A 25,117-nucleotide genomic window follows, 5' to 3' on the forward strand; every position below is an offset into this window, starting at 1 on the left:
TGAATGATTATGATGTGGTAGGCATCACAAGACGTGGTTAGAGGGGGGTCAGGACTGGCAGTTAAACATCCAAGGGTTTTCAACTTATTGAAAAGACAGGGAGGTGGGCAGAGGGGGCGGGTTTGCCTTGTTAGTTAAGAACAAAATTAAATCTATGGTGCTGAATGACATAGCGTCGGATGATGTGGAGTCTGTGTGGGTGGAATTGAGGAACCACAAAGGCAAAAAAACTATAGTGGGAGTTATGTACAGACATCCTAACAGTGGTCAGGACTAGGGGCGCAACATGTACCAGGAAATAAAGAAGGCATGTCAGAAAGGCAAGGTCACGGTGATCATGGGAGACTTCAATATGCAGGTGGACTGGGTAAATAATGTTGCCAGTGGATCCAAAGAAAGGGAATTCATGGAATGCTTACAGGATGGCTTTTTGGAACAGCTTGTCATGGAGCCCACAAGGGAGCTGGCTATTCTGGACCTAGTGCTATGTAATGAACCAGACTTTATAAAAAATCTTAAAGTAAGGGAACACTTAGGAAGCAGCGATCATAATATGGTAGAGTTCAGTCTGCAGTTTGAAAGAGAGAAGGCAAAATCGGATGTAATGTGGTGTTACAGTTAAATAAAGGTAACTATGAGGGCATGAGAGAGGAACTGACGAAAATCGACTGGAAGCAGAGCCTAGCAGGGAGGACAGCAGAGCAAAAATGGCGGGAGTTTGTGGGTAAAATTGAGGACACTATACAGAGGTTCATCCCCAAGAAGAGAAAGATTATCCGGGGAGGGCTTAGACAGCCATGGCTGACAAAGGAAATCAGGAAATCTATCAAAGAAAAAGAGAGAGCCTATAAAGTGGCCAAGAGCACTGGGAAATCAGAAGATTGGGAAGGCTACAAAAACAAACAGAGGATAACAAAGAGAGAAATAAGGAAGGAGAGAATCAAATATGAAGGTAGGCTAGCCAGTAATATTAGAAATGATAGTAAAAGTTTCTTTCAATACATAAGAAACAAACGACAGGAAAGAGTAGACATTGTGCCACTTCAAACTGATGCTGGAAGCCTAGTGATGTGAGATAAGGAAATAGCAGGAGAACTTAATAAGTACTTTGCCTCAGTCTTCACAGTGGAAGACATGAGTAATATCCCAACAATTAAAGGGAGTCAGGGAGCTGAGTTGAGTATGGTTGCCATTACAAAAGAGAAAGTGCTAGAAAAGCTAAAAGGTCTTAAAATTGATAAATCTCCTGGCCCTGATGGGTTACATCCTAGAGTTCTGAGGGAGGTGGCTGAGGAAATAGTGGAGGCGTTGGTTGAGATCTTTCAAAAGTCACTGGAATCCGGGAAAGTCCCAGATGATTGGAAGATTGCTGTTGTAACCCCCTTGTTCAAGAAAGGATCAAGGCAAAAGATGGAAAATTATAGGCCAATTAGCCTAACCTCAGTTGTTGGTAAAATTCTAGAATCCATCATTAAGGATGAGGTTTCTAAATTCTTGGAAGAGCAGGGTCGGATTAAAACAAGTCAACATGGATTTAGTAAGGGGAGGTCGTGCCTGACAAACCTGTTGGAGTTCTTTGAAGAGGTGACAAGTAGGTTAGACCAGGGAAACCCAGTGGATGTGGTCTACCTAGACTTCCAAAAGGCCTTTGATAAGGTGCCACATGGGAGGCTGCTGAGCAAGGTGAGGGCCCATGGTGTTCGAGGTGAGCTACTGGTATGGATAGAGGATTGGCTGTCTGACAGGAGGCCGAGAGTTGGGAAAAAAGGTTCTTTTTCGGAATGGCAGCCGGTGACAAGCAGTGCCCCGCAGGGTTCAGTGTTGGGGCCGCAGCTGTTCACATTATATATTAATGATCTGGATGAAGGGACTGGGGGCATTCTAGCGAAGTTCGCCGATGATACAAAGTTAGGTGGACAGGCAGGTAGTGGGAGGATGTGGGAGGCTGCAGAAGGATCTAGACAGTTTGGAGGAGTGGTCCAGGAAATGGTTGACGGAAATCAATGTGAGCAAATGCGAGGTCTTGCACTTTGGGAAAAAGAATAGAAGCATGGATTACTTTCTAAATGGTGAGAAAATTCGTAAAGCCAAAATACAGAGGGATCTGGGAGTGCTAGTTGAGGATTCTCTAAAGGTAAACATGCAGGTTGAGTCCGTGATTAAGAAAGCGAATGCAATGTTGTCAATTATCTCAAGGGGGTTGGAATATAAAAGCACTGTTGTGCTACTGAGACTTTATAAAGCTCTGGTTAGGCCCCATTTGGAGTACTGTGTCCAGTTTTGGTCCCCACACCTCAGGAAGGACATACTGGCACTGAAGCGTGTCCAGCGGAGATTCACAGGGATAATCCCTGGAATGGTAGGTCTAACATACAAGGAACAGCTGAGGATCCTGGGATTGTATTCATTGGAGTTTAGAAGATTAAGGGGAGATCTAATAGAAACTTACAAGATAATACATGGCTTGGAAAGGGTGGATGCTAGGAAATTGTTTCCGTTAGGCGAGGAGACTAGGACCCGTGGACACAGCCTTAGAATTAGAGGGGGTAAATTCAGAACAGAAATACGGAGACATTTCTTCAGCCAGAGAGTGGTGGGCCTGTGGAATTCATTGCCACAGAGTGCAGTGGAGGCTGGGACGCTAAATGTCTTCAAGGCAGAAATTGATAAATTCTTGATGTCACAAAGAACTAAGGGCTACGGGGAGAATGCGAGTAAGTGGAGTTGAAATGCCCATCAGCCATGATTGAATGGCAGAGTGGACTCGATGGGCCGAATGGCCTTACTTCCGCTCCTATGTCTTATGGTCTTATGGTTTTAAAACAATCAAGAAAGCTAATGGAATGTTGGCCTTTACATCTAGAAATCTGGTTAGTACAAGGATGCAGAAGTTCTGCTGCAGTTATACAAAACACTGTTTAGACCCCATTTGGGGTACAGTGAGTAGATCTGGGCACTACACCTTTGGAAGTTTATATTGGCTCTGGAGGGAGTACAACGTAGGTTTACAAAGAAGATTTCAGAGATTAAGTCATGAGGAGAAATTATGAAAATTAGGTATATTTTCACTAGAATGTAGAAAGTTAAGGGGTGATCTTATTAAAATCTTCAGCATAGTAACAGAAAATGAGAAGCTATTTCCACTGTTTTGGGGTTCTGGATGTAGGGGTCATAGTCTGAGAATTAGGATAAGATAACTGAGGAGAGATGTTAAGAAGTACTTCCATACACAAAGATATTTGGGACTCTCTTCTAGAAAAAGCAGTGGATGCAGAATCAGTTGTTAATTTTATGCAAAGGTTTTAAGGGTTAGGGACCAAAGACAGATATATGGAGTCAGGTTACAGATCAACAGGATCTCATTGAATGGTGGAGCAGGCCCGACGGGCTGAATGGCCTATTCCTATTCCTAAATTCATATTATCGGGCAAAGATATGCAGGTTAGGTGGATTGGCCATGATAAATTGACCCATAGTGTCCAGGGATGTGCAGGCTGGGTGGAGTGGCCTTGGGCGATGCAGGGTAACAGGAACAGGGTAGGGGGTTGGTAGAGAATGGGATGCTTCAGAGGGTCAGATTAGAATTGATGGGCCGAATGCCCTGCTTCCACACTGTAGGGATTCTACAATGATCATGTGTACCAAACCTCAGAAAAACTTGCAACAAATTTTCCTTGAGGAGTTACAGAATTCTAGAGTTGAAAGTAAAACTCAACGGCTGACAAAGTTATTGTTATGACAAGAAGAGGAAAGCATAAGAGAAAGCTGAAAAGTTAAAAGTTCTTCTTAGCTGCCAAATTGATCTGCAATTAAATTCTCCAATGACTGCTGTGAGGTTTGTAATGAATGCAACAAAAAGAGCTTGCAAAAAAGACCAAAAACCGAGTTGAGGCACTGCATAGCAGCATTATCAACAAAAATGCAACTAAAACTCATCAGCGGACATAGTAGGTGACCAGAAGCTTGCTCAAAGGTAAGTTTTAAGGAATGTATTCAAAGAGGAAAGAGAGACTGAATTGGAGATTAAGGGTTGAAATGTGGAATTCAGGGTATAAATAACTGGACGCATAGCTAATAACTCGTGAAAGGAATTGGAGTAATGTAGAGCATTGTAGTATTGAAGGACGATACCAAGATAATGAGGGGCAAGGATATGGAGGGATTTGAACAACTTTGAAATTCGAAATGCTTCTGGAGCATATATAGATTGGTAGTGGTGGTAAGATAGATCTGGGTATCATACATATGGAATCTGAGGTAAAGGCGCAGCATAAAGGCAAGAAATTGTAGTGGCCAAAGTCATATTGTTGGGTCACAACAGAGGTAGTGGTGTGATAATGATGAAAAAAGCAATTGCAGGTGGTTCTCTGATTATGACTGGATCAGTTAGTATGTATCTGAAATAAATTATAATTAAAACTTCAAATTTTTGTGGCTTACTTTACTCAGATTGAAATAAACATTGCAAAGAATAAACTTTAGGTTTTGGATATGATGTGTGCATGAATTATGCACAGAAACAAGAAAACATGTGATGAAGCACAAAGTTTATGCCAGTCTGACAGAGAAATCTGGTCAGCCTGGCAGGAAATGCTTGATAACTGAGTCTAGAGTTTCAAGTCAGCAGTATTATTTTATTTTAATACGTATCATCAAAAGTGTATTGAAAACTATGAGCACAGATGGCTGTCTGAATGCCGCCGACACAGTAATCCGTAAATTGAATTGGGCAAACAATCTCCTTGCACTGTATTTGTTCCAGCATCTATGTTTTGATAAACCATTCCATTCTGAGAACAGAATTCAAAGCATTGACACCCAGCATCTACTGTGTCCTACAAAGATTGACCATAAGCTTATATATACTTCTGAACTACATCTAAAGTAAAATTTCTGGAAGCCGCATGTTCTCTAATTCCTGATGTTTAAAAACAAACTCGACAGCTGTATATTTGTTTGGAAAATAGGAACCGATGGAGGTCATACAGGTTCTCCACCTTTCAAGTATTCTCTTAAATATTCTCAATCAACCTGATGATATCATACGACCTGGGACTTGAAAAAGGTTGCCTTGGACCAGAGATAGGGACACTTTCACTACACTACAACATTGTTGATTAGCTTAGGTATTTTCCATCAAGATTTCCATCAGGATGAAGGGCTTTTGCCCGAAACGTCGATTTTCCTGCTCCTCGGATGCTGCCTGACCTGCTGTGCGTTTCCAGCACCACTCTAATCTTGACTCTAATCTCCAGCATCTGCAGTACCCACTTTTGCCTTAGGTATTTTCTAGTCAACCTGTGTAGAGGTGTGATAACACACCTCTGGAGCAGGTGGAACTTGAATCCAGCACCCATAGCCTGGGTAGGAACAGTACACTGTGCCACAACAGCCTTATTGATTAGCATATGGCCGAACTCTGCATTAATTACTGCTATTTGAATCCCATGTTTAGGTATTATATGACTCGACATGGACATCCTAAGCAGATAGCTTTCCTACCATCTTTTTGGATATCATGGCCCCTTTAAATCTCCACACTTTTGACCCATTTACAGCCATTTACATTTACAGCCAAAAAGCAGTAGAAAACTGAGCAAATATGGTTTATTTCTTATTCAATGTATTTATTTTGTTGCAATCATGCTACTGTGTTCCAGACCAGTTCTGACTTGAGTTGATGGCTACAAGGATAACACAAATAATTTCAGTTGAGAAAGCAAGCTCAGGTCCTCTAATTCATCCATCTAGAAAGACTCAAAAGTTTTCCATCCCAACAATAACTGATTTTGAAATGATTTGTAGTTTTTGACTCCACTATTCTATCTAAGGGTTTGTCTTATCTTTTCTGATAATAATCCTACATTTGTTCTTCAGTCATTTGAGTGTGGTCCTATGCTCTACTCTCACATTTTCAGTTAGATTCGTTGGCTGGATGGGTGGGTTGTGATAGAGACTGACACCAATAGCATGAATTCAACTCCTGTACTATGAGGAATTCTCCTTCTCAAACTTTCTCCTCATCTGAGGCAGTGGTGACCCTCAGATTAAACTACTATCTATTCCTGATGAAGGGCTTTTGCCGGAAATGCGATTTTCCTGCTCCTTGGATGCTGCCTGAACTGCTGTGCTTTTCCAGCACCACTCTAATCTAGAATCTGGTTTCCAGCATCTGCAACCTTTGTTTTTACCTAGTTGATTTAAACTACTATCAGTCATCTCTCTCTAACAATAAATGAAATGATTCTCTCAATGTACCATTTCTGCAGCGTTTACTGTTTATATACCACTAAGATTACCATTAGTTGTCACTTTTCAAGCTAAAATTGCCAAACTTTTGCAAGTATCATTTATAACTTCAACCTCTATCATTAAGGACCATCTTTATAACTCTTCCCTACACATTCCTGATGAAGGGTTTATGCCCAAAACATCGACTCTCCTGCTCCTCAGATGCTGTGCTTTTCCAGCTCCACACTTTTTGATTCTGATCTCCTGCATCTGCAGTCCTCACTTTCTCCAAGTCTTACTGTTTGAACATCTACATGCAACTGGACGTGGTGCTCAGTAATGTGAGCTAGCTAGCATGCCAAACGGTTTGGCCAAATTAGTTTTGCTTGTTCTCTGTTGTTTAGGCCATATATTTCACTTGTCTATTTGTTCTGTTGATTGCTGTTGAATGGCAACTCTTAATTTGATTACAGCTTTAACTATTTGAGTTGCCACCCTGAAGCAAACAGGGCAGCAAGTTTCCCTTACTGTTGTCTTTCATTGACACATTTCTGTATTAGCACGCATTAATCGTTGCTCTGCTGCCTTGGATTTTTGGTCTAATACATGTTGTAATTTCGGAGTTGCCTAATTCTGTCCTATCACGTAGTTTAATATCAATTGCAAAGTTTGACTTGGAGCAGGAGTGGTCCTAACACAGCATTTGCTGGGCACAGCACCCACCACTGTTCCCACTCTGACATGACTGCTCTAACAATATGTTGGAGGTTAGACACCACTCTGTCAGTAGCAAGGACCATGCCACGCAGCAAGCCTGGGAGCTTTAGCTATGCTGATTAGTGTCAGACAATGGAGGCTCTCAGGTACTACCCGCCATTTCACTACCCACTTTATTCCTTCCCCTGGCCTCTTGCACATGGACCCAAACCCCTCACCAAGACTCCAGACTGGACTAGATCTTCCATCTGGTGTGATTGTTTGTAATTGGTAGCTACTACACCCCTTTGGCACTACTGGCACTGCACAGCTGCCAGGTATCCGATGGGGCTGTCACTTTCTAAGGTGGAGTGGAGGGGGGAGGGAATGGGGCTTGGGGAGGGGAAGTAAAAGGAGAACAAAGAAGTCTCACCTTAAGGCAGTTAATATTGCTCTCATCTTTAAATCACTGTAATCATGGCCAGGCTCACTCACTTATTGTTTTACAGGGTCAGGGGGACAGTGTCACTTCATAAAATTCAAACCAAAGATGCACTTCAGGCAATTTATTTTCAATATGGTCTCAAAATTTACTTTAAGTCTCTACTTTTTAACAAAACAAGTATCTCTCTTTGCTTGAGGACTTTGCGAAAAGGTTTTTTTTTAATGCAAGTCCAGTGGTTACAATTGGCCTTGGATAATAATACAGCAGTCTCTTTTCAACTGAAGTGAAATGAAAAGCAAACAGTGAGTAAAGTGTTTTCCAATTTATTAACACTTACTTTGTGCTGTTGCCCAGACAAATGTTAAGCTGCACTCTTAACAATTTACAGGACTTCCTAGTTTTCCACACTTTGCTATCACTTCCTCAATAAAAATCCTAAAAGGGTTAAACTTGCAGAATCTGTTCTTCCTGAATTTGCATTGGCACCTGTTGACTAGATTATTATTTTACAAACTATCCTCAACTTTTTGGCTGCGAATTAGTTTCATTATTTTACATGAAGTAAGATGTGTCTGTCTGTGGTATGGCCATTTCTGCTTTGTTGCCCTTTATAACAGATGGCATTGTTTCTGTTCCTGATTAATTGGCACTACAATAACAGTGTATCACGATGCCTGAGTGAAAATTCATCAAATAACCAAAGAATGAACATTTTATAAGTATTTAGTTGAGCAATAACTATTATTGGTGATTTAATTTTAAACAAGTGTGGCTTCCACTAATACATTTTTAAAGTAAATACACAACAAGAGGCCAGATTCTCTGAAAATGCAAGAAGTTGAATATAATTGCATTTTAAAGTACCATTCTTGTGGAACATTCAACTTTTACTGACAGGAAACTATGGCTTGAGGTCAAAGGTTGCTAGGAAGGATACGATCAGTGCCAGGGAACAACACAGCGCCTCTGATCATTTCTCCCATGATGCACCCCACTGACCAGTTATCAACTGAAAACAAAATGGAAGGAAGGATAATTAACCAAAGCCACCACAATACAGAAAACCAATGAAAACTATCACTTTTTTTTTTAAGAAGCTCTGCATATTTATGACATATCTTAAGAACTCACAGTGGAAACAGAAATGAATGATCATTTCCCCTGAAATAAAACCACTTTGCAGTTTCAATGTATTATGAACAACCAGTGGAGTTAGTCATCCTTCAGGAGGGAGTTCGAGATAATTCAACTAATTGCTTTTGTGGTATCCCACAAATATTCTGTGAAACAAGTAACCAATTGAAAAAAGGATTCCAAAGGTTTTCACAGGCAATCAATTATTTTGTTTGCTGACCAGACATTAGCTGCATGCAGTGCTCTCTAGAGGGTGCACATTTGGATTGAAGTGAAGGTCTTGGTCCAATCAGCCAGAAAATCTCTGCTGCTAGTGCATTTAGTTCATCAATTATTCCTGGTTTTCACACCAAGTATACAAAGATTGAAAGTGTTCCATTTGAATATAGCCCAGTGTCAGAAATTTGTAGCTTTCAAGTCCAGATCATCTAATTTATGACAATTTCTAATCGAGAAATTAGTGCCTGAATCTGATTTTATGATTTTTGCACTTACAGTCCATTGTTTAATAAATGTTTTTAAATGACTAGACTTCAGTTTGGAGCTTTTATTTAAATGCCATCCTGCTTTTGTATGTTTTTGTAAATAATATTATATATCCCAATTGTGATCGTAGACAGATCAGAAGATAGGAAGAGGTCCCTTGAATTTGTTCCGATGCTTAATTGGATCACTGTTGAACAATACCTTAATTCCATCCAATCACTTTGGCTTGTTACTTGACAGAGAGAAAAAAACAGTTTTGAAGTTGGCAATTGAACTGACCAGCATTTTGCAGGTCAGAATTCTAAACTATCATTACCATTTGTATGGAGACAAGTTTCCTAACAGCATCTCTGAATGATCTAGCTCAAATTTTAATATATGTCCATTTCCTTGTCTCTGCTGCAAAATAAATAGTTTAACTTACACCATTTTAGCTTTTAATCTATTGAAACAGTTCATTTGAATCACCCCTTCATCTTCTACATTTCAGTGATTACAATATAACCCTTATGGCCAATATCAATTGGTGAATATTTACTGGACTCCCTCAAACCTAATTTATCCTATCAGAAATGTGGCAACCAGAACTGAACACAACACTCCAGATGGTGCTTTAACCAGAATTCTGTGCCGCTATGACATGATTTTCACTCCACTGTATTCCAATCCCTTTGAAATAAAGGTCAACTTTTCATTAGCCTTTGAAATTATTTTTGTTTGTTCGCTAGCTTTTAAGGATTTCTATACTTGAACTCCTTATTCTTTCTGCTTATTTACAATTCTAATGTTTAGAAAATATGACCATCTGTCTTGCTTAGGTCCAAAAGTAAATGAACTCTCTCTGCACGAACAGTTCTGGATTGAACACATTTGCCACAATATTTTCTAACTTATTTACTCCAAAAGTGGATCTTTACATTAGGCTGTACCTATCTACACTATTTACTGTGCCATCCGAATTAGTGTTGTCAGCAAAGTTAGAAATATGTTTTTTTTCCCTCAGCTGAGTGATTTGTATGTGTAGGAAACAGGAGTGGTCATATCACTGAGGAAAACCAACCCTCCATCACACCCTACCTTTTTGAGTAAATATCCATTACCCCATCTCTTCATATCAATGTAATCAGTAACAATGCTATAGAGGAGACATTCCTGGAGTGTGTTCAAGATAGTTTTCTGGATCAACACACTGAAGAACTAACAAGACTGGGTACTGTGTAATGAGAAAGGAATAATTGCAATCTAGCTGTGCATACCCCATGAGAAACCATGTAATCATAGAAAGATGGAGAGTAGCAACATTAATTCTGAGATTCAGGTTCTGAATCTAAATAAAGGAAACTACAATGGTATGGGGCACCATTTGGCTATTATAAATTGGGAAATTAATCTTACAGATATGATAGTGAATAAGTAATCACAAACATTTAAAGAACACATAGAACAACTACAACATTCCTGTCAAGTATAAAAGTAAAATGGGAAAGGTGACCTGACCATGGCTATCAAAGGAAATTAAGAACAGTATTAGATCAAAGGAAGGCCCACACAAATTGGCCAAAAAAAACCCCCAGCAGACCTGAAAACTGGGAAGAGTTTAGATTTCAACAAAGGAGGACAAAGGGATTGATTAAGATGGGAAAATAGAACATGAGAGCAAGTTTGTGAGGAACATAAAAACTGATTGTAAAAGCTTCTATACATATGTGAAGAGGAAAAGATTAGGGAAGACAAATGTAGCTCCCTTATAATCAGAAGCCCGGAAGTTATAATGAGGAACAAAGAGATGGCAGCTATCACCTTAAGTCTCGCTAAATAATTAAAGCTGTTACAAGGTTCAACCACATTTCATTTTAATTAATCAAATTACGTAATTCTGGAAAAAAATCAAAAGCATTTTCTCACCATGTTTCTCTCACAAATTTTAAACTCTGTTTTAATCTTTGGCCAAATTCTTAAAAACAACTTTTCCACTTCAAATGTTTACAAACATTTTTGCCAAATTTGTCCCAAATAGTCAACTACATGGAACCAAAAGGTGTACCTTAATTTATGTTTAGTGACATTAAAGTATCTCAGGCGTGCGAAGCAGAGTGGAGAGTATACAATGAAATTATATGATTAGGAGCAGACAGCAAGAACTCACAGGTGCAGCCCCATGATTTTCCATTCACTGACCCAGCAATGGTTATGTTTTTAATGAGCCTTTACAATAGAGACTTTGGTTCTGCATAAAAGATTCAATTCAACTTTTCATTTCTTTGTCAATTTTCCAAATGCTACGACAAATAGAATGATATGTTAATTTGGTTTAGAATGTATTCATCTTCAGTATTCGAACTTTCAGAATCTAAAATGGAACAAACAGCAAGCAGCAACAACCTACTTTGTCCGTGAGCTTTCAGGGCCTGCAGACTAGTTTGGGGACCCATGCATTAATAGAAAGAAAATCATGGGTAGTGCACATCCAAATATCTAATAAACATATATGGGTTCTGATGAAAAGATATCAACCTGAAATATTAATTCTGTTTCTCTTTCCACAGATGCTGCTCGGCTTGCTAAGTGTTTCCAGCAATAACAATTTTCACTTTAAGTTTATATTGGTTTGTCCCAATATACATTACTGGCAGATGTGTGTCCTGTGTTGGGACAACAAAAATGACCCCATGTGATTCTAAAATTAATAACATATGTGACTTTAGGCACTTGAGTTCTGTATCTTTGAGAAGACATCACTATAGAATGTGACTTGTTGTGATCAGCTTTCAACAACTTTATTCCCAGTAATTCACAGGCAGAACCAAGATGTTCATCGGATATAGAAGAAAGGCAGAGCAGTGTCTAAATTGAAATGCTACAAATTTACAGAATATTTGCTTCACAGCACAGAGGTTATTACAGCTTTTAACCACTTCTAACTTTTCCATGCTCTTTCAAATGCGTAATAGTGATATTTGAAGTTAAATGCTGAGATTATATACAGTATCACTTTCATAATGAATCATCAAATTAAATCATTTTCAATAACAAAAATGATTCTAATGTACAGTTTAACTTTTGAGGATTAATTATTTTTATCTTGTTTTCATTTCAGTTAATGCACAAGCTTGAGCAACAAAACCTGACATTGCAAACACTGAACAATAATTGAAATGTTACATTTCAGTTTTAATATCTAAAAAGATGAAAGATTGCTCTGCTGCAGAAAAGGGGGCAATGGCTCTTGCAGCTAATCATACATCTGGGGCCGTATTTTCTAAAACATCATTCTAGAATAGTTTAAATTAGTTTTACTGGAAATAGTAGGCATGTCTGCAAATTGTTGTAATAATGGGATCATATTGAGAGTCAGTTTGAATACTTCAACTATATTGCCTTTTAACTGAAGCAATCTTTTATTTGTCTCCATGAGCAAGGATGTATGTTATACAGAAACAGTTTGCTAGTCACTTCACTGTTCAGAGGATTAGCTAGACATATTAGCAATCAAAAGTAAGTTGATGAAAGAAACCTCTCATTCACCTGCTGCTGTAATGCACCTTGCCAACTGAAGGTTTCAAATGATATCGGTGAGAAGTGAGGAATGCAATAAGGGAAGGACCAGAATTATTCATTTTAAAAACAAACACCTTTTGTGTCTTAAGCTTTAACGTATTTTAAAAGGTGAAAGGTAATCCAGGTTATAGACTTCCATAAACAACTAAAGATGGATAGATCGATAAATAGACAGATATTGAAGAACACTATTGTATAATCTCGACCAATTCTACAAACACCTGATACACAAGACAAAATTGTTAGAATTAATTTGTAGCCACATTGTTCAAGCAGTCTTTCCCACTGAAATATTGACAGAAATTATGGACAGTGAACATTAACCCTTTGTGAATAGAATCTCAGCAGAGACAGAGACTGTATATTCCTTGACTGGCTGCAGCTGCCCTCTGCTGTTCAAAAAAGGTAAGTTAAAAGATTTACTTGTGTGATTGTACAAAAAAGGGTCAGAAATTAGTTTGTTTTCTCTATTAAACAACTCAAGATTTTTAACAGCCAAAATATTATTTGAAGGCATATGCAATTATGAAATTATGTTACCAGCGGAAATACTTAAACCTTTACAGCAGAAAAGGTTAATAATTGTCATGAAAGAAATATGGCAATAAATATACATTTTGCAATAACACATTTTTATTTTCATGTGCTAACTAAAAATGCATAGATGAATCTTCATTTGCTTGAAAACTACTTTGGTTAATTAATGTAACTCAAATGGCTACAAATGCTATCCAGATCTCACTATTCTATTTAATATGTTACATTTATATGTGTATTTGATGGTTCTACTGTTAGTGCAAGCAATTATTGAAGAGGACGTGCTGAGGTTGTCATCTGTTATATTGCTTTACTAGGTCCTTTGCAGTTTATCATAAATTCAGTAAATATAAATCATCAGTTATGATAAATATTTTTTTTCAGGCTATAGCATAGCTGGAGTGGTCAAACTTGAACAATTGGTATGCTAGGTTACCAATAATTTCTGAAGGACTGTTCAGAAAGGAGGATGGGAGTACAGCTGATGTACTAAATGCCAGATATTACTTATGGAAGAGCCATCTCAGTTAAAAGTTTACTCCCTTTTTGGAGTAAACTTTCTTTGTCACTGCCTAATCTGACAGAGCAGTTCTGTGCTAGAACACAGCAGATTTTCATTGCATAAGCAAGCAGTGAAATCAGGATCAGATGGGTTTTGTAATAGGTGGATGATTCACACTGTGAGATTATTGCCCAGGTGCTAAAAACAAAGTGGTAGATCTAATTTGTCAAATCGAATCACATGGTGAGGTCTTTCTGAGAAAGCTTCTTCTAAACTAAACAAACTCCTCTTAATATTGTCAATAGAGTTTGTTTTACAAGTATCAATCTCTAAAATATTTCTGAACTAAAAAAATTCCACCTTTTTGGTTGAAATATATTTCAAATAAAACATAACACAGTGTCTGCAGAACCACTGCCATCCAAAAACACTCAAGCAAGTAATTTTGAACTGCAGCCACTGTTTTAATGTAGGAAATGCAACTGCTAATTTATTCATGACAAATTCCCCTCACAGAACAATATTACAATCTGTTTTTAGTGATGTTGATTGAATGACAAATATTAGCAAGACCACTGAGAATAACTTCTTTAAAAAAAGGTGTCAGAAATCTCTCACAAACCACCTAAGAGGAGAGGCAAGGCCTCATATTTAACATTTCATCTGAAATACAACACCACGCCCCTCAGTAATGCAATGGTTTGCTAATCTAGATTGCATGCTTCAATCCCAGGTGGCCAACTTGAACCTATCATCTTTTAACTACAAAGCAAAAGTGCCATCAACTGAATCATAGCTGAGATGGTCTCCTAACTTGAAAGGGAAAAAAAACAGAAAACAGAAATCAATGTTACTGACTATTACACCCCGTTGTCTAGTAAAGCAAGTAAAACAATGTCTGAGTTGATAGATTAAGGTGTTAGCTTTGCGTACTCTCACCTCTTAAGAGGATTGAGGGTTCATATCCCACTGAATACGCTTAACATAATACTAGCTGACATTTCACTTCAACCACACAAGAGAACATGGAATATCTGAAGACAGTTAAAAATCACACCATACCAGATTATAGTCCAACAGGTTTAATTGGAAACACTAGCTTTTGGAGCACTGCTCCTTCATCAGGTTCATCAGGTCAACCACCTGATAAAGGAGCAGTGCTCCGAAAGCTAATGCTTCCAATTAAACCTCTTCAGCTATAGCCTAGTGTTGTGTGATTTTTAACTTTGTTCACCCCAGTCCAACACCAGCATCCCCAAATCATATCTGAAGACAGCGCCGGAGATGTGTTGCTGGAATAGCGCAGCAGGTCAGGCAGCATCCAGGGAACAGGAGAATCGACGTTTCGGGCATAAGCCCTTCTTCAGGATTCCTGAAGAAGGGCTTACGCCCGAAACGTCGATTCTCCTGTTCCCTGGATGCTGCCTGACCTGCTGCGCTTTTCCAGCAACACATCTCCGGCTCTGATCTCCAGCATCTGCAGACCTCACTTTCTCCCCATATCTGAAGACAAACAGGGAAGCTCTCCTTAGAATCCTGGTCAATATTTATCTCTTAACCAACATCATTAAGATGGATTATCTGGTCGCTATTGTTTGTGGCATGGTGCTACGTGATGATTGGCTGTTTCCAATGTTGCAGCAGTGATGACACTTTGAAATGATTAATGGGCTTTAAAGCACTTTGTGTATATCTAGGTTTATGAAAAATCATACATGAATGCAAGTTCCATGTTTTAAGAAAGAGTTGTGCTCAAATCCATGCTCAGTTGATATTTGGCATATATTCATGAATGTTTGCAAATTGATAGTGTACACAAATTGTGGAATAAGCAGAAAGATAAAAATGCCCAGAAATGCTATCAAGCATGAAAGTTCACAATTTGTTAGATAAGCAATAGTTTCTTTTCTCATCACTGCATTAATGAAATGGCAAAACATTCAGAAGATTCCAGGCAATTATAATATAGTGCAAGCTGCTATATCACACTCAAATCTGGGATATCCAAGTAGCAATGTTGATACATGGCTTTTGTAGCCATTTCTATCATTGACACATTGGTGCACAACACGGTCTAAAATTTTATAGCGGGTTACAGAAAACTGTGAAGGTGAAGTTTTCACAAACCAACCCAACCGATGAGTATTTCCTGCTTCTTAACAAAACAGCCACAAAATCCTTGGCAAAGTAACAAATGAAAGACTTAAAGCAGTGCTGACTGAAAGTAAAGGGTAGGAATGCAGGAACAAATGTATAACAGACGGGTAGCAGGTATTAAGTAAGAGAATTATGGCACAGTAAAAGACAAGACAGTTCCGCTGATCTATGCCACCACAATATCCATAGAACAGTACAGCCCAGGAATGGGTCCTTTGGCCCAAGGTGCCAAATGAAGCTAATCCCTTCTGCCTGCCCTTGAACTATATCCCTTAATTCTTTCCATAATCATGTGCTTATCTAAAATTCCCTTAAATACCTCGATCACCACTGCCTCAGCAGTGTGATTCAGACTCCTACTACTGTGTAAAATACCCACCCCTCATGTCTCCTTTGAACCTTCCCCCTCTCACCTTAAATGCATGCCCCTAGTATTAGACATCTCAACTCTGGGAAAAAGATTCAATTGACAATAATACCATGGCTCAGTGAAACTGTCAAATTCATAAATTTGCCTAATTACAGGCCGGCGAAGACAGATTGTCATACTTGAAAATGCTGTTTGAGGGTCTCCAGAATGAATTAGATAACACACTTGCTGGGGAAACCATTTTCTGAATAAACTAGATGTGGTCAACAGTAAAACATCGCAGACAAGTAAAAGGAATTGAGTGACATAACCTCCAAGAATAGTACTGAAATTTACAGTTGATTTTCAACAAAACCCAGGAATAGTACTGAGCTCCGTATTCAACACGTTCACAATCAGCAAGGAACAAAACAAATAGGGAAGGTGAAGACCACTTAGACTTTTTGGTCTCCAAAGAAAGAAAATTGACAGGAGACTCCACACAGCAGGATAAAATGATGAACTATACAGAATAGCTCAGTTCAAGGCATTCACTTTGAAGATAAATCATGAAAATAGGATGAAGACAGCAATGAATGGGTTCCAGCTCATAAAAGCTGAATCACTGACTGATATTAGACATTCTCTTACATAAGAAGGGTATGGAAAAAATAAAACATTTCGTCTAAGATTTAGCATTTTTTAAAAATTGTCATTCAATATGAGTTACTGAAAACCAAAGGCCCTGTTATAATTTGATACAATAATTTCAATCACGAGTAATTCACTCAACCAGGAGTATCTGAAGTGGGGGAGAAGAGGGGCAGGCCATTTAATTCCAATACAAACACCTTATAGTTAGAAATACACTCAACAGCAGGGAATTTAGTATAACAAATTTATTCAAACTTTCTTTCTGGGGGTTTTTACTAGGAATATTTGTTTGGTTATTAATTGTTCAAGTTATAAAAAATAGTGAACCACATTAGGGTTAGTGTTTTGAGTTGAGAGTCAAGTTTGACAATTTTCTGGTGCCTTTTCACCTTAAGGCAGACAACAGTCTAACGATACGCTGCCTCCTCATATTCATGATGTCTGACTGCAGCCCAGCATGACCCATGGTGGTTGTATACACAACAGGGGACCCAACAGCTTGAGACCTTAGCTTCTGACTATCTTCCTGCTCTTAAAGGCTGTATGTTCGTCTTAAAGGGAATCTATGCTGAATCACAGGAGGCAGCTGCTTGGTGCCAACATTGCAAATGGAGAGAAAGAGCATTGTGGCATTAGAAGCCTTAGAAATCAAAGTCCACAGGGAAAAAGACACCATTTGTCCATGGAACCAGGACATCAGGACACACTAAAAGGAAGTGGAAGTAAGTAATCACAGAATTCAATAACTGGAGTCTGGTCTCAAGGTCTTAATAGTCATACCAGAAGTAATTCAATAATCTTCCAGAGATCATCAGTGAATGAATCTTCAAAGGACCCACCAAACTGTCATGCTGCTCAATGCACCAACCTCTGCCGCTCACCCAGGGGCGCTCCCTAGCAGTCTCCCAAGGATGTCAGCTTTTGCAGCCTTCACATGCATCCAGCTGCTCAGTCATGGCACACATATCACTCAACCCAATGGAACATAATGATGGAGGGTCCTCACTTTCTTCTGCAAGACTAGATGGCATGAAATGCAAGGAAGCAGCAGGCAATTGGCAAGGTCTTGGCACACCTTTAACTCCTGAGCCCAAATGACGTCATGCTGCTCCACATCATGGAACTAGTTTGAACAGAAGCCATACATCTGCATCAGTGAGACTTCAACATCACAGCTTGCTCCTGCCTCACACTCCAATTCAACACACCTCATCCTATTCATACTGTATGGAAAGAACATCGGGAATGAATATTGTTCATGGTACCAACATGGTGACATGGCATCAGCATATATTCTTGACTTCCATCCTATGCCCCTAACCATCCAACCTTATATATCTGATATTGTACTTTCAGACTCTCAAGGGCAGATGTATGATTAATCACAGCCACACGAGGAGGAAGAAATTTTCACTAAGCCTCCGAGGAAGGCTCAGACACTGACTTTGTGCAAATGTTAGACATTCCTCTAGAGTCAGCTCTGGCCGTCATGAGTCATACAGTCATAGTCATAGAGATATACAGCACAGAAACAGACCCTTTACTCCAACTTGTCCAAGTCGACCAGTTATCATATATAAATTTAGTCCCATTTGCTAGTATTTGACCCATTTCCTTCTAAACCCTTCTTATTCATATACCCATCCAGATGCCTTCTAAACGTCGCAATTGTACCAGCCTCCATCACTTTCTCTGGCAGTTCATTCCATACATACACCACCCTCTGCATGAAAAAGTTGCCCCTAAGGTCCCTTTTAAAACTTTCCCCTCTCACCCTAAACCTATGCCCTCCAGTTCTGGACTCCCTCCACCCTGGGGAAAAGACCTTGCCTATTTACCCTGTCCATGTCCCTCATGGTTTTATCCACTGGGTACAAGTGGACAATAGCCAGGTCAGTGGTAAGGTCAGTTCACCTACCAGCTCCTGTGAGGGTCAGGTCACAGATGAGTTCGATGAGGAATTCAGTGAGGCGACCCACTGAATAATGTGGTTAAACAGACTCAGTAAGGTGTTTGATACATTGGCAAGCCTGCTAGACACCATCCTGTTACTGTCAAAAATCACGGAAAGGTCCAACTCTAACATGACACTCTGAATTTCCAGCCCATCCTTTCCATGGTGGCAGTGGTGCCTAACTCCATGCCAGCAGCAGACCTGCCTGTGATGGACGGCTTGGTTGCCTACTGTCTCATCTTTCCATTACAGTAAAAACTAAAGCCACACATACATCAGAGTGCAGCAGTGCAGCTCAGGGTCTATCCGATCCAAGCTGGTTCCCATGTAGGTTCAGACTCCTCCTCTCAAGGCTGTGAAATTCAATACTCAAGGCTGTTTGCTGGCACTCATGCCTGTGCACTTTTTATCTTGCAATAGATTATTGTGGTTGCTAAGAGACACTGCCCTGGGGAAGAGACAGTGGCTCCTTGGAGTATGAAACAATCTGTCTTCACTCAAAATAGCAGCCTTATGCTACCATCACAACAACTCTGCCAGAGCCTGTGGTGTTGACTCTCAGCCTGCCAACTCCGACTGCTGCTAAACATAGACGTGCAGTCCAATGCCAATGCCAGAGTTGCTTAAACTCATCCCGCAAGACTAGCTGCAGTGTCCCCCAGTGGAAGTCTTCCCCCCACCCCCCTAGCAATGCTCTAATCAATGAAGGCACCATTACGTAGGAGCACAGGGACAGGCAAAGACATCCACACGACAGGCACTAATAGATTGTGGTTGGCAGAAACCACAACGGCCAGCATTCTATCAACGTGCATGCAGTGTGTGAAAATGCACAGTACTTCATATTGAGGAATGTCTATTATCTCAGCAGCAGCCACTGCACTCCATTGTTGGGAGAGACCAGCATACAGGGGGTTGCTAGAAGTGTTGCCCAGTCCTACCTGGAAAGATCCAAACATGCAGTAGTTTAGTGCCACTGTGATCTTTACAGTCACTGGCTGTGCCATCCTTGACTTGATGCCAGGTTGAAAGAAGTGGCACAGTTCTGTAACAGCTTCCTTAGTTGCCTCAGACATTGAACTTTGGTGAAATGTTGGTAGGACACGTGCTCTCTAAAATCCCTTAGATAGCAGGACCTTGTGTAATTTATTAATTTGGTCTAATGCTAATCATGTAAGCGCTATTGATTGGTATTTGGTTCACTAAGGTCTCTTCTGGAAGGAAAACCACCATCCTTACCTGGACTGGCTTTCCAGAACACCTCTGACCAGACCACAAGCATGACCCAGAGCCATGATCTGTCATTCTAACTTGCTGCTTCACTCCCAGTCTGACTTCCAATATTGTTCCAATGAAATTTGAGGAATAGAATCACATCTTTCCATGATACACTTTCAGCCTTCGAGATTCAGTACAAAGTTCAACAATGTCAGGCCATAATCTCTGTCCCATTTTGTTTCCTTTCTTCTTCCAGTTTATCTTTTCCATTTGTTTGTTTCCAGTTGAAAGCTGTTTCTGAGTCTGTCACTCACACCTCCAACCCATATTCTATCTTTTTCCTTGTCCCACCACTCTGCTGTGCCTTGTCTCTTCTGCCATTTAATCCCTTTTGTCTCCCACCCTCTACAGACCTTTTGTTTTCTTTCCCTCCTTCACCCACTTAGCCGACTCCACACTTGCTCAAAACCTGTTACATCCTTAACCTTTCCCAATTTTGATGAGGGGTGAAATAATTTCCCAGTGAGGTTGGGAATCCTGCCTGAATGGTCCAATGGAAGCCAGTAGCTCACACAGTTATGTGGTTGTGGTTTTCCCCAAATTAATGAATTTGTGGCAAGAAGGAATCCACATTGTCCAAATAAAGACAGCTCTCAAGCTGGAGGATCAATGCAAAATCCTCAAGCATCAAAATAGATTAAATGCCGCCTTTTTAGTCAAATAGAGGCGCTCTCCTGCCAATGTTCCTTAAATATAAATGCAGCAAATTACTTCAGCAACTGGACCAAAAATGTAAAGGTGGAATCCCTCAGTAGGATAACCCATGGCTGCTATCAGAGGGGAAAGGTCACACAACCTGGAAATGACCGGAGGCAGTAAAAATGTCAGAACTATTCTTGTCTGCCTGCAAAAGGAACTCCAGAAGCAGCGGTACTGGCTAGCAGTACTGCTTTTGAACTCTTTTCTTTCCCTCTGCCTGTCTAAAGTGTAGGCCCCACCCAGGTCTGCTGCTGGGAAGCAGCCTCCATGGCACTGACCCCCAGGGACCCAGAGGCTAACTGCAGAATTTACAGCACTCGGCCGAAGTTGGCCTTTGATGAGGTTAATTGGCTACCTCTTGCTAGAGAGAATCTAACTCTCACTCCTCCATTCCATTTCCAGGAATATGGGATTCCTACTATTGCACAAATGCCTGGCTTCACACAGAAGCTTTGAAGTCAGAAAAAAAAGTCTTTCAGCATCTGCCATATCATTTTTTTGCATCTTGGAACATCCTAGACAGAACCAAGTAAGAGCAAAATATTGCAGATGCTGGAAATCTGAAATAACAGAAAGTGCCGGAGAAACCCTGGATCTGACAATATCTGTGGAGAGAGAAACAGAGTTAATATTTCGAGTATGACTTTTCTTTGGAATATTGATTCCTCAGTCCTAAGGAACTCAAAATGACTCTCTCCACAGATGTTGTTATGTCTGTTGAGTTTCTCCAGCACTTCCTATTTTCATTATAGATAGTAGCAAACCAGGAATCATATCAACAATCAGATCGCAGATGGTGGTGGATTGTTTGGAGGGGAGGGCAGGTGGGGTAGTGTGTGTAGTCCTTCATACTGCAAATGAGTGAAGCAGCGTTGAGCCCAAAATTGCTATTCATTGGGGTAGCACTGCATTGGAAAACTAGGACAGGGCAGACCGTCACTAAGGAAAGGTACTGTTGCATGCAATTGCATACGGATGGACACCATAACCTTGGTTTACCTCTGTCTACATTCACACTGTGTATGCTAACATCTGAATTGGCATGGCGTTCAGTGCAATTCACCTCAAAAGCATGCGCTATGGATGTCATTTTGGTCAAGGGCACTTATCATGCACCTGTGCTAAAGGGCCTACTATCACACTTGATAGAAGCCTAGTTTTCTTAAAAGTTTCATAACTTGTAATTCCAAAATGTAATTTTTAAAAGAGGCCTGATACAGCCAAAAATGGCTACAGATGTAAGTTAAGTGGCTAAAGGAAGAGACCCATGTCATTCCTATGGATACAAAGAGAGCTTCAAATAGCAGCCCTTCAAAGAGAGAAGAGGCAAGTCAAAACAGATTAGATGGTGATCACTTGTGACTACAAAGATAACATGGAGCTGATGACTCCATGCTCAACAGCAAGCCTGTAGAGTATGTCCCAAACTGGAGACACACTCTATGATTTTCCCTTTGAAGGAAAGACATGGACAGAGCCAGCTTTAATCTAGAATGGTTCTTTGGTTGTGACTTTCACAGCACATGAATATTTGAAGTCACAACCAAAGAATCATTCTTAAGTGACCCCTGTGTTGCAGGTAAAGACTGTCTTCCACTCTGAGTATTAAAAGTCAGCTACCTGGCAAATGGAAAGAGGTCAACAAATGAGTTCTCTCTAAATGTGAGTGCTGCAACTTAATAATGTTTCAAAGGCATCTGAACTATAGAACCTCAATCAGTCTGCTAAACAAAAGATTGTGAAAAACTGTTCAACTATCAATATCAGTGTGAACAGTATTCTCTACTGTATTGGCTGCAATGTTCAACTACCTGATCTTTGCAAACAGAGATTGGTCCATATATCTTTTATCTTTGTGGAGTCATTTCTTTGTTTATAATATGTATGTATCTGTGTTATGTTCCTAACTCTTCTTGCATTGAGTAATGATTAACACTTTTCTTTGTCAACTCAAGAAAACATGATCAACCTGAAATAGATGGATTTTCAATCAATAAGGGTATCAGAAGTTAAGGGGAAAAGGTGGGAAAGTATTGAGAATTATCAGATAGATCAGGATCTCACTGATTGTCTGGACAGACTTGATGGGCAAATGGCTTATTTCTGCTCCTTTGCATTATGATCTTACAACTCCTTTTCAACATAAGTTTTTCTGGATCTGGGAGAAAGGTGTCCAAAATTAAATTAAGGTGTTGCAACCATCCAAGAGGCGGTTGCATGATAAAGGGGAGCTTAATAAGGAACCAAGTGGGTTTACGTGTAACAAGTTAAACAGCCATTTTGTTTTTTAAAAAGCCTTTGTTAGAAACTCTCCAAAAGCATTTCAACTCAAATGGTGTGGAATGACAGAAATTGCCTAAAATTTCCTAATTGGGAGTATTTGGTGGTCAGGAATATCACACAATATAAAAAAAACTGAACTTAGATGAAAGTCAAAGACTGCAAGACAGAACTATCAATATCTTGTGAGAATTCTAAGATGCTTTCTCTACTGGGACACTAATGAGTAGCTTAAAGTTTACAGGGCAGCATTCGTTCACATTTTCAGATTGTTAGCAATTCTGAAGGTAGAATAATTAAACACATGTTAAGAACAAGCATGTAATATATCTTGCCACATTTCTGCACCAAATGCAAAGTGTTTTTGTGAAAGAAACATTTCTGATATCAATTTGTCACATGACAAATGGACTACAAGGTGGCTGTGCAATTAAAAAAAAGAACCACAATTGCTTACAATTTATTTTTCATTCATCTGACCTTAAAGATATGCATCAAAAAGCAATGATTAGCTGCTGCAAGCAGCGCAAGGATACAGTCCCTTCCTGGAAAGAGGATTTTGTGGCGGACCATTTCTCCCATAATGCATCCCACAGACCAAATATCCACTATACGGGTTTAGAGAATGGGTGATAACAAGAAGTTATAATTAGAATCATGAATATCATATTTAAAGTGAACATTATTATGGATGAGAAAAATATATAACAATTGAAGGCCACAGGAAGAATCTACCCAAAATCCTGAAAGTTAAACAAACTGACAAGAGCATTAATCAAGATAATGCACCAATACTAGATGTTTTTTCATGTCTTGATTTAAAATAAGGATAAACAAGTTTAGAGTAAATATTTCAAATCACTAGCTGGCCATTCTAAGCTAAGTGCCAACAAGGTCTGGGGAAGTTGTAGTCTAAATTCTGCACTAAAATTAATATTTATCCATATTTGTTTATGACAATGCAGCCAAAAACACAAAATGAACGAGTAAATTATAACTTCTGCAGAACATAATATAATAAGACATTGGTTGGTAACAGGAAATAGGAGTACGCAGCTCCATTGGTGGCTTATTAGCAGAGAATGCCCTGTGTATTGCAATGTAAATACATCTCATATCTTAAATAATTGCTGTCACTCTGACAACAGATGGTAAAGAAGATAGTTAATTATCATTTATCTCCACTTTACCATGTCAGAATCTGTCAAATATTATTCTAAACTGTTGTGAATCATTTATTAATATTTTATCTGTATTTTCAATCATAGTGCAAGTTTTAACTGAGTCAAAATGCTGACATAGTCAGTTTCCCATAATGTTAGAGAAATTGCTTATTTTTCTTCCGATCCCAAATCCAGTGTATATTGAATATATCGTTATTTATTTACAAACCATTTCCTTGAGTATTTTCCGAGGATTTTATTTCTAAAAATGTTCTCTAGATATAGGCTGGGAAAGCAGCATTTACTGACCCATCCTCATTTCCCTTTGAAGATGGTGGTAGGCCTTATGTTTGAATTTTGCTGTCTTTTGTGGTGATGGTGTTAACTCATAATAACCACACAACCTTCAACTAATGCGGTAAAGTGGGCTGCTTTTCTAACTGCTGCAATCACCAACATCTGTTCTTTGACAGGTAATTTCTTCCATTACTCAATACTCTACAGTACCATGCAGTCACCAGACAGAGTTGACTGAGAATCCTGATGAATCCTGATGAAATGTTCTCTCTCTGCACAGTTGCTTCTTAACCCGCTGAGTGCTTTTTTTTCCAGCATTTTCAGTTTTTTTATTTGAAAGTTGATAAGTTCATCTCACCAAGCCAAGAATTTGTGGCCACCAACTGGAGTATTTAGCTGGGATGTCCAGTCTTTTGAATCAGAGCCCTCCTCTCTGACCTATCAGCTCCATCCCCCCCCCCACCCCACCCCAATTCACCTATTGTACTCTTTGCTACCTTCTCCCCAGCCCCAAACCGCAACCCCCCCCCCCCCCTCCCCCACCCCCCCGCCCAATTTATCTCTCCACCCTGGAAGCTTCTTGCCTCTATTCCTGATGAAGGGCTTTTACCCGAAACATCGATTTTCCTGCTCCTCGGATACTGCCTGACCTGCTGTGCTTTTCCAGCACCACTCTGATCTAAACTTGGGTTTCCAG

The 25,117-nt window shown here is 39.7% G+C and overlaps 1 protein-coding gene across 5 annotated transcripts in view; it reads right to left on the minus strand.

Moving 5' to 3' along the window:
• Nucleotides 1–25,117, minus strand: part of mapk10 (mitogen-activated protein kinase 10) — a 210,687-nt gene that overhangs the window by 43,627 nt on the left and 141,943 nt on the right. For 4 of the 5 annotated variants that reach the window (XM_087985846.1, XM_087985840.1, XM_087985850.1 and 1 more), the window contains one exon: nucleotides 23,497–23,568. In XM_087985846.1, coding sequence (XP_087841972.1) covers nucleotides 23,497–23,568 — 72 coding nt within the window. Of the gene's footprint in view, nucleotides 1–8,309; nucleotides 8,382–23,496; nucleotides 23,569–25,117 lie in introns of all 5 variants that reach the window. The other variant, XM_087985843.1, reaches the window with a different exon arrangement.

The sequence above is a fragment of the Chiloscyllium plagiosum genome, unplaced genomic scaffold, assembly GCF_037043375.1.
Source record: "Chiloscyllium plagiosum isolate Xiang-an unplaced genomic scaffold, Cpla_swu_hap1 HiC_scaffold_1, whole genome shotgun sequence".
NCBI lineage: Eukaryota > Metazoa > Chordata > Chondrichthyes > Orectolobiformes > Hemiscylliidae > Chiloscyllium > Chiloscyllium plagiosum.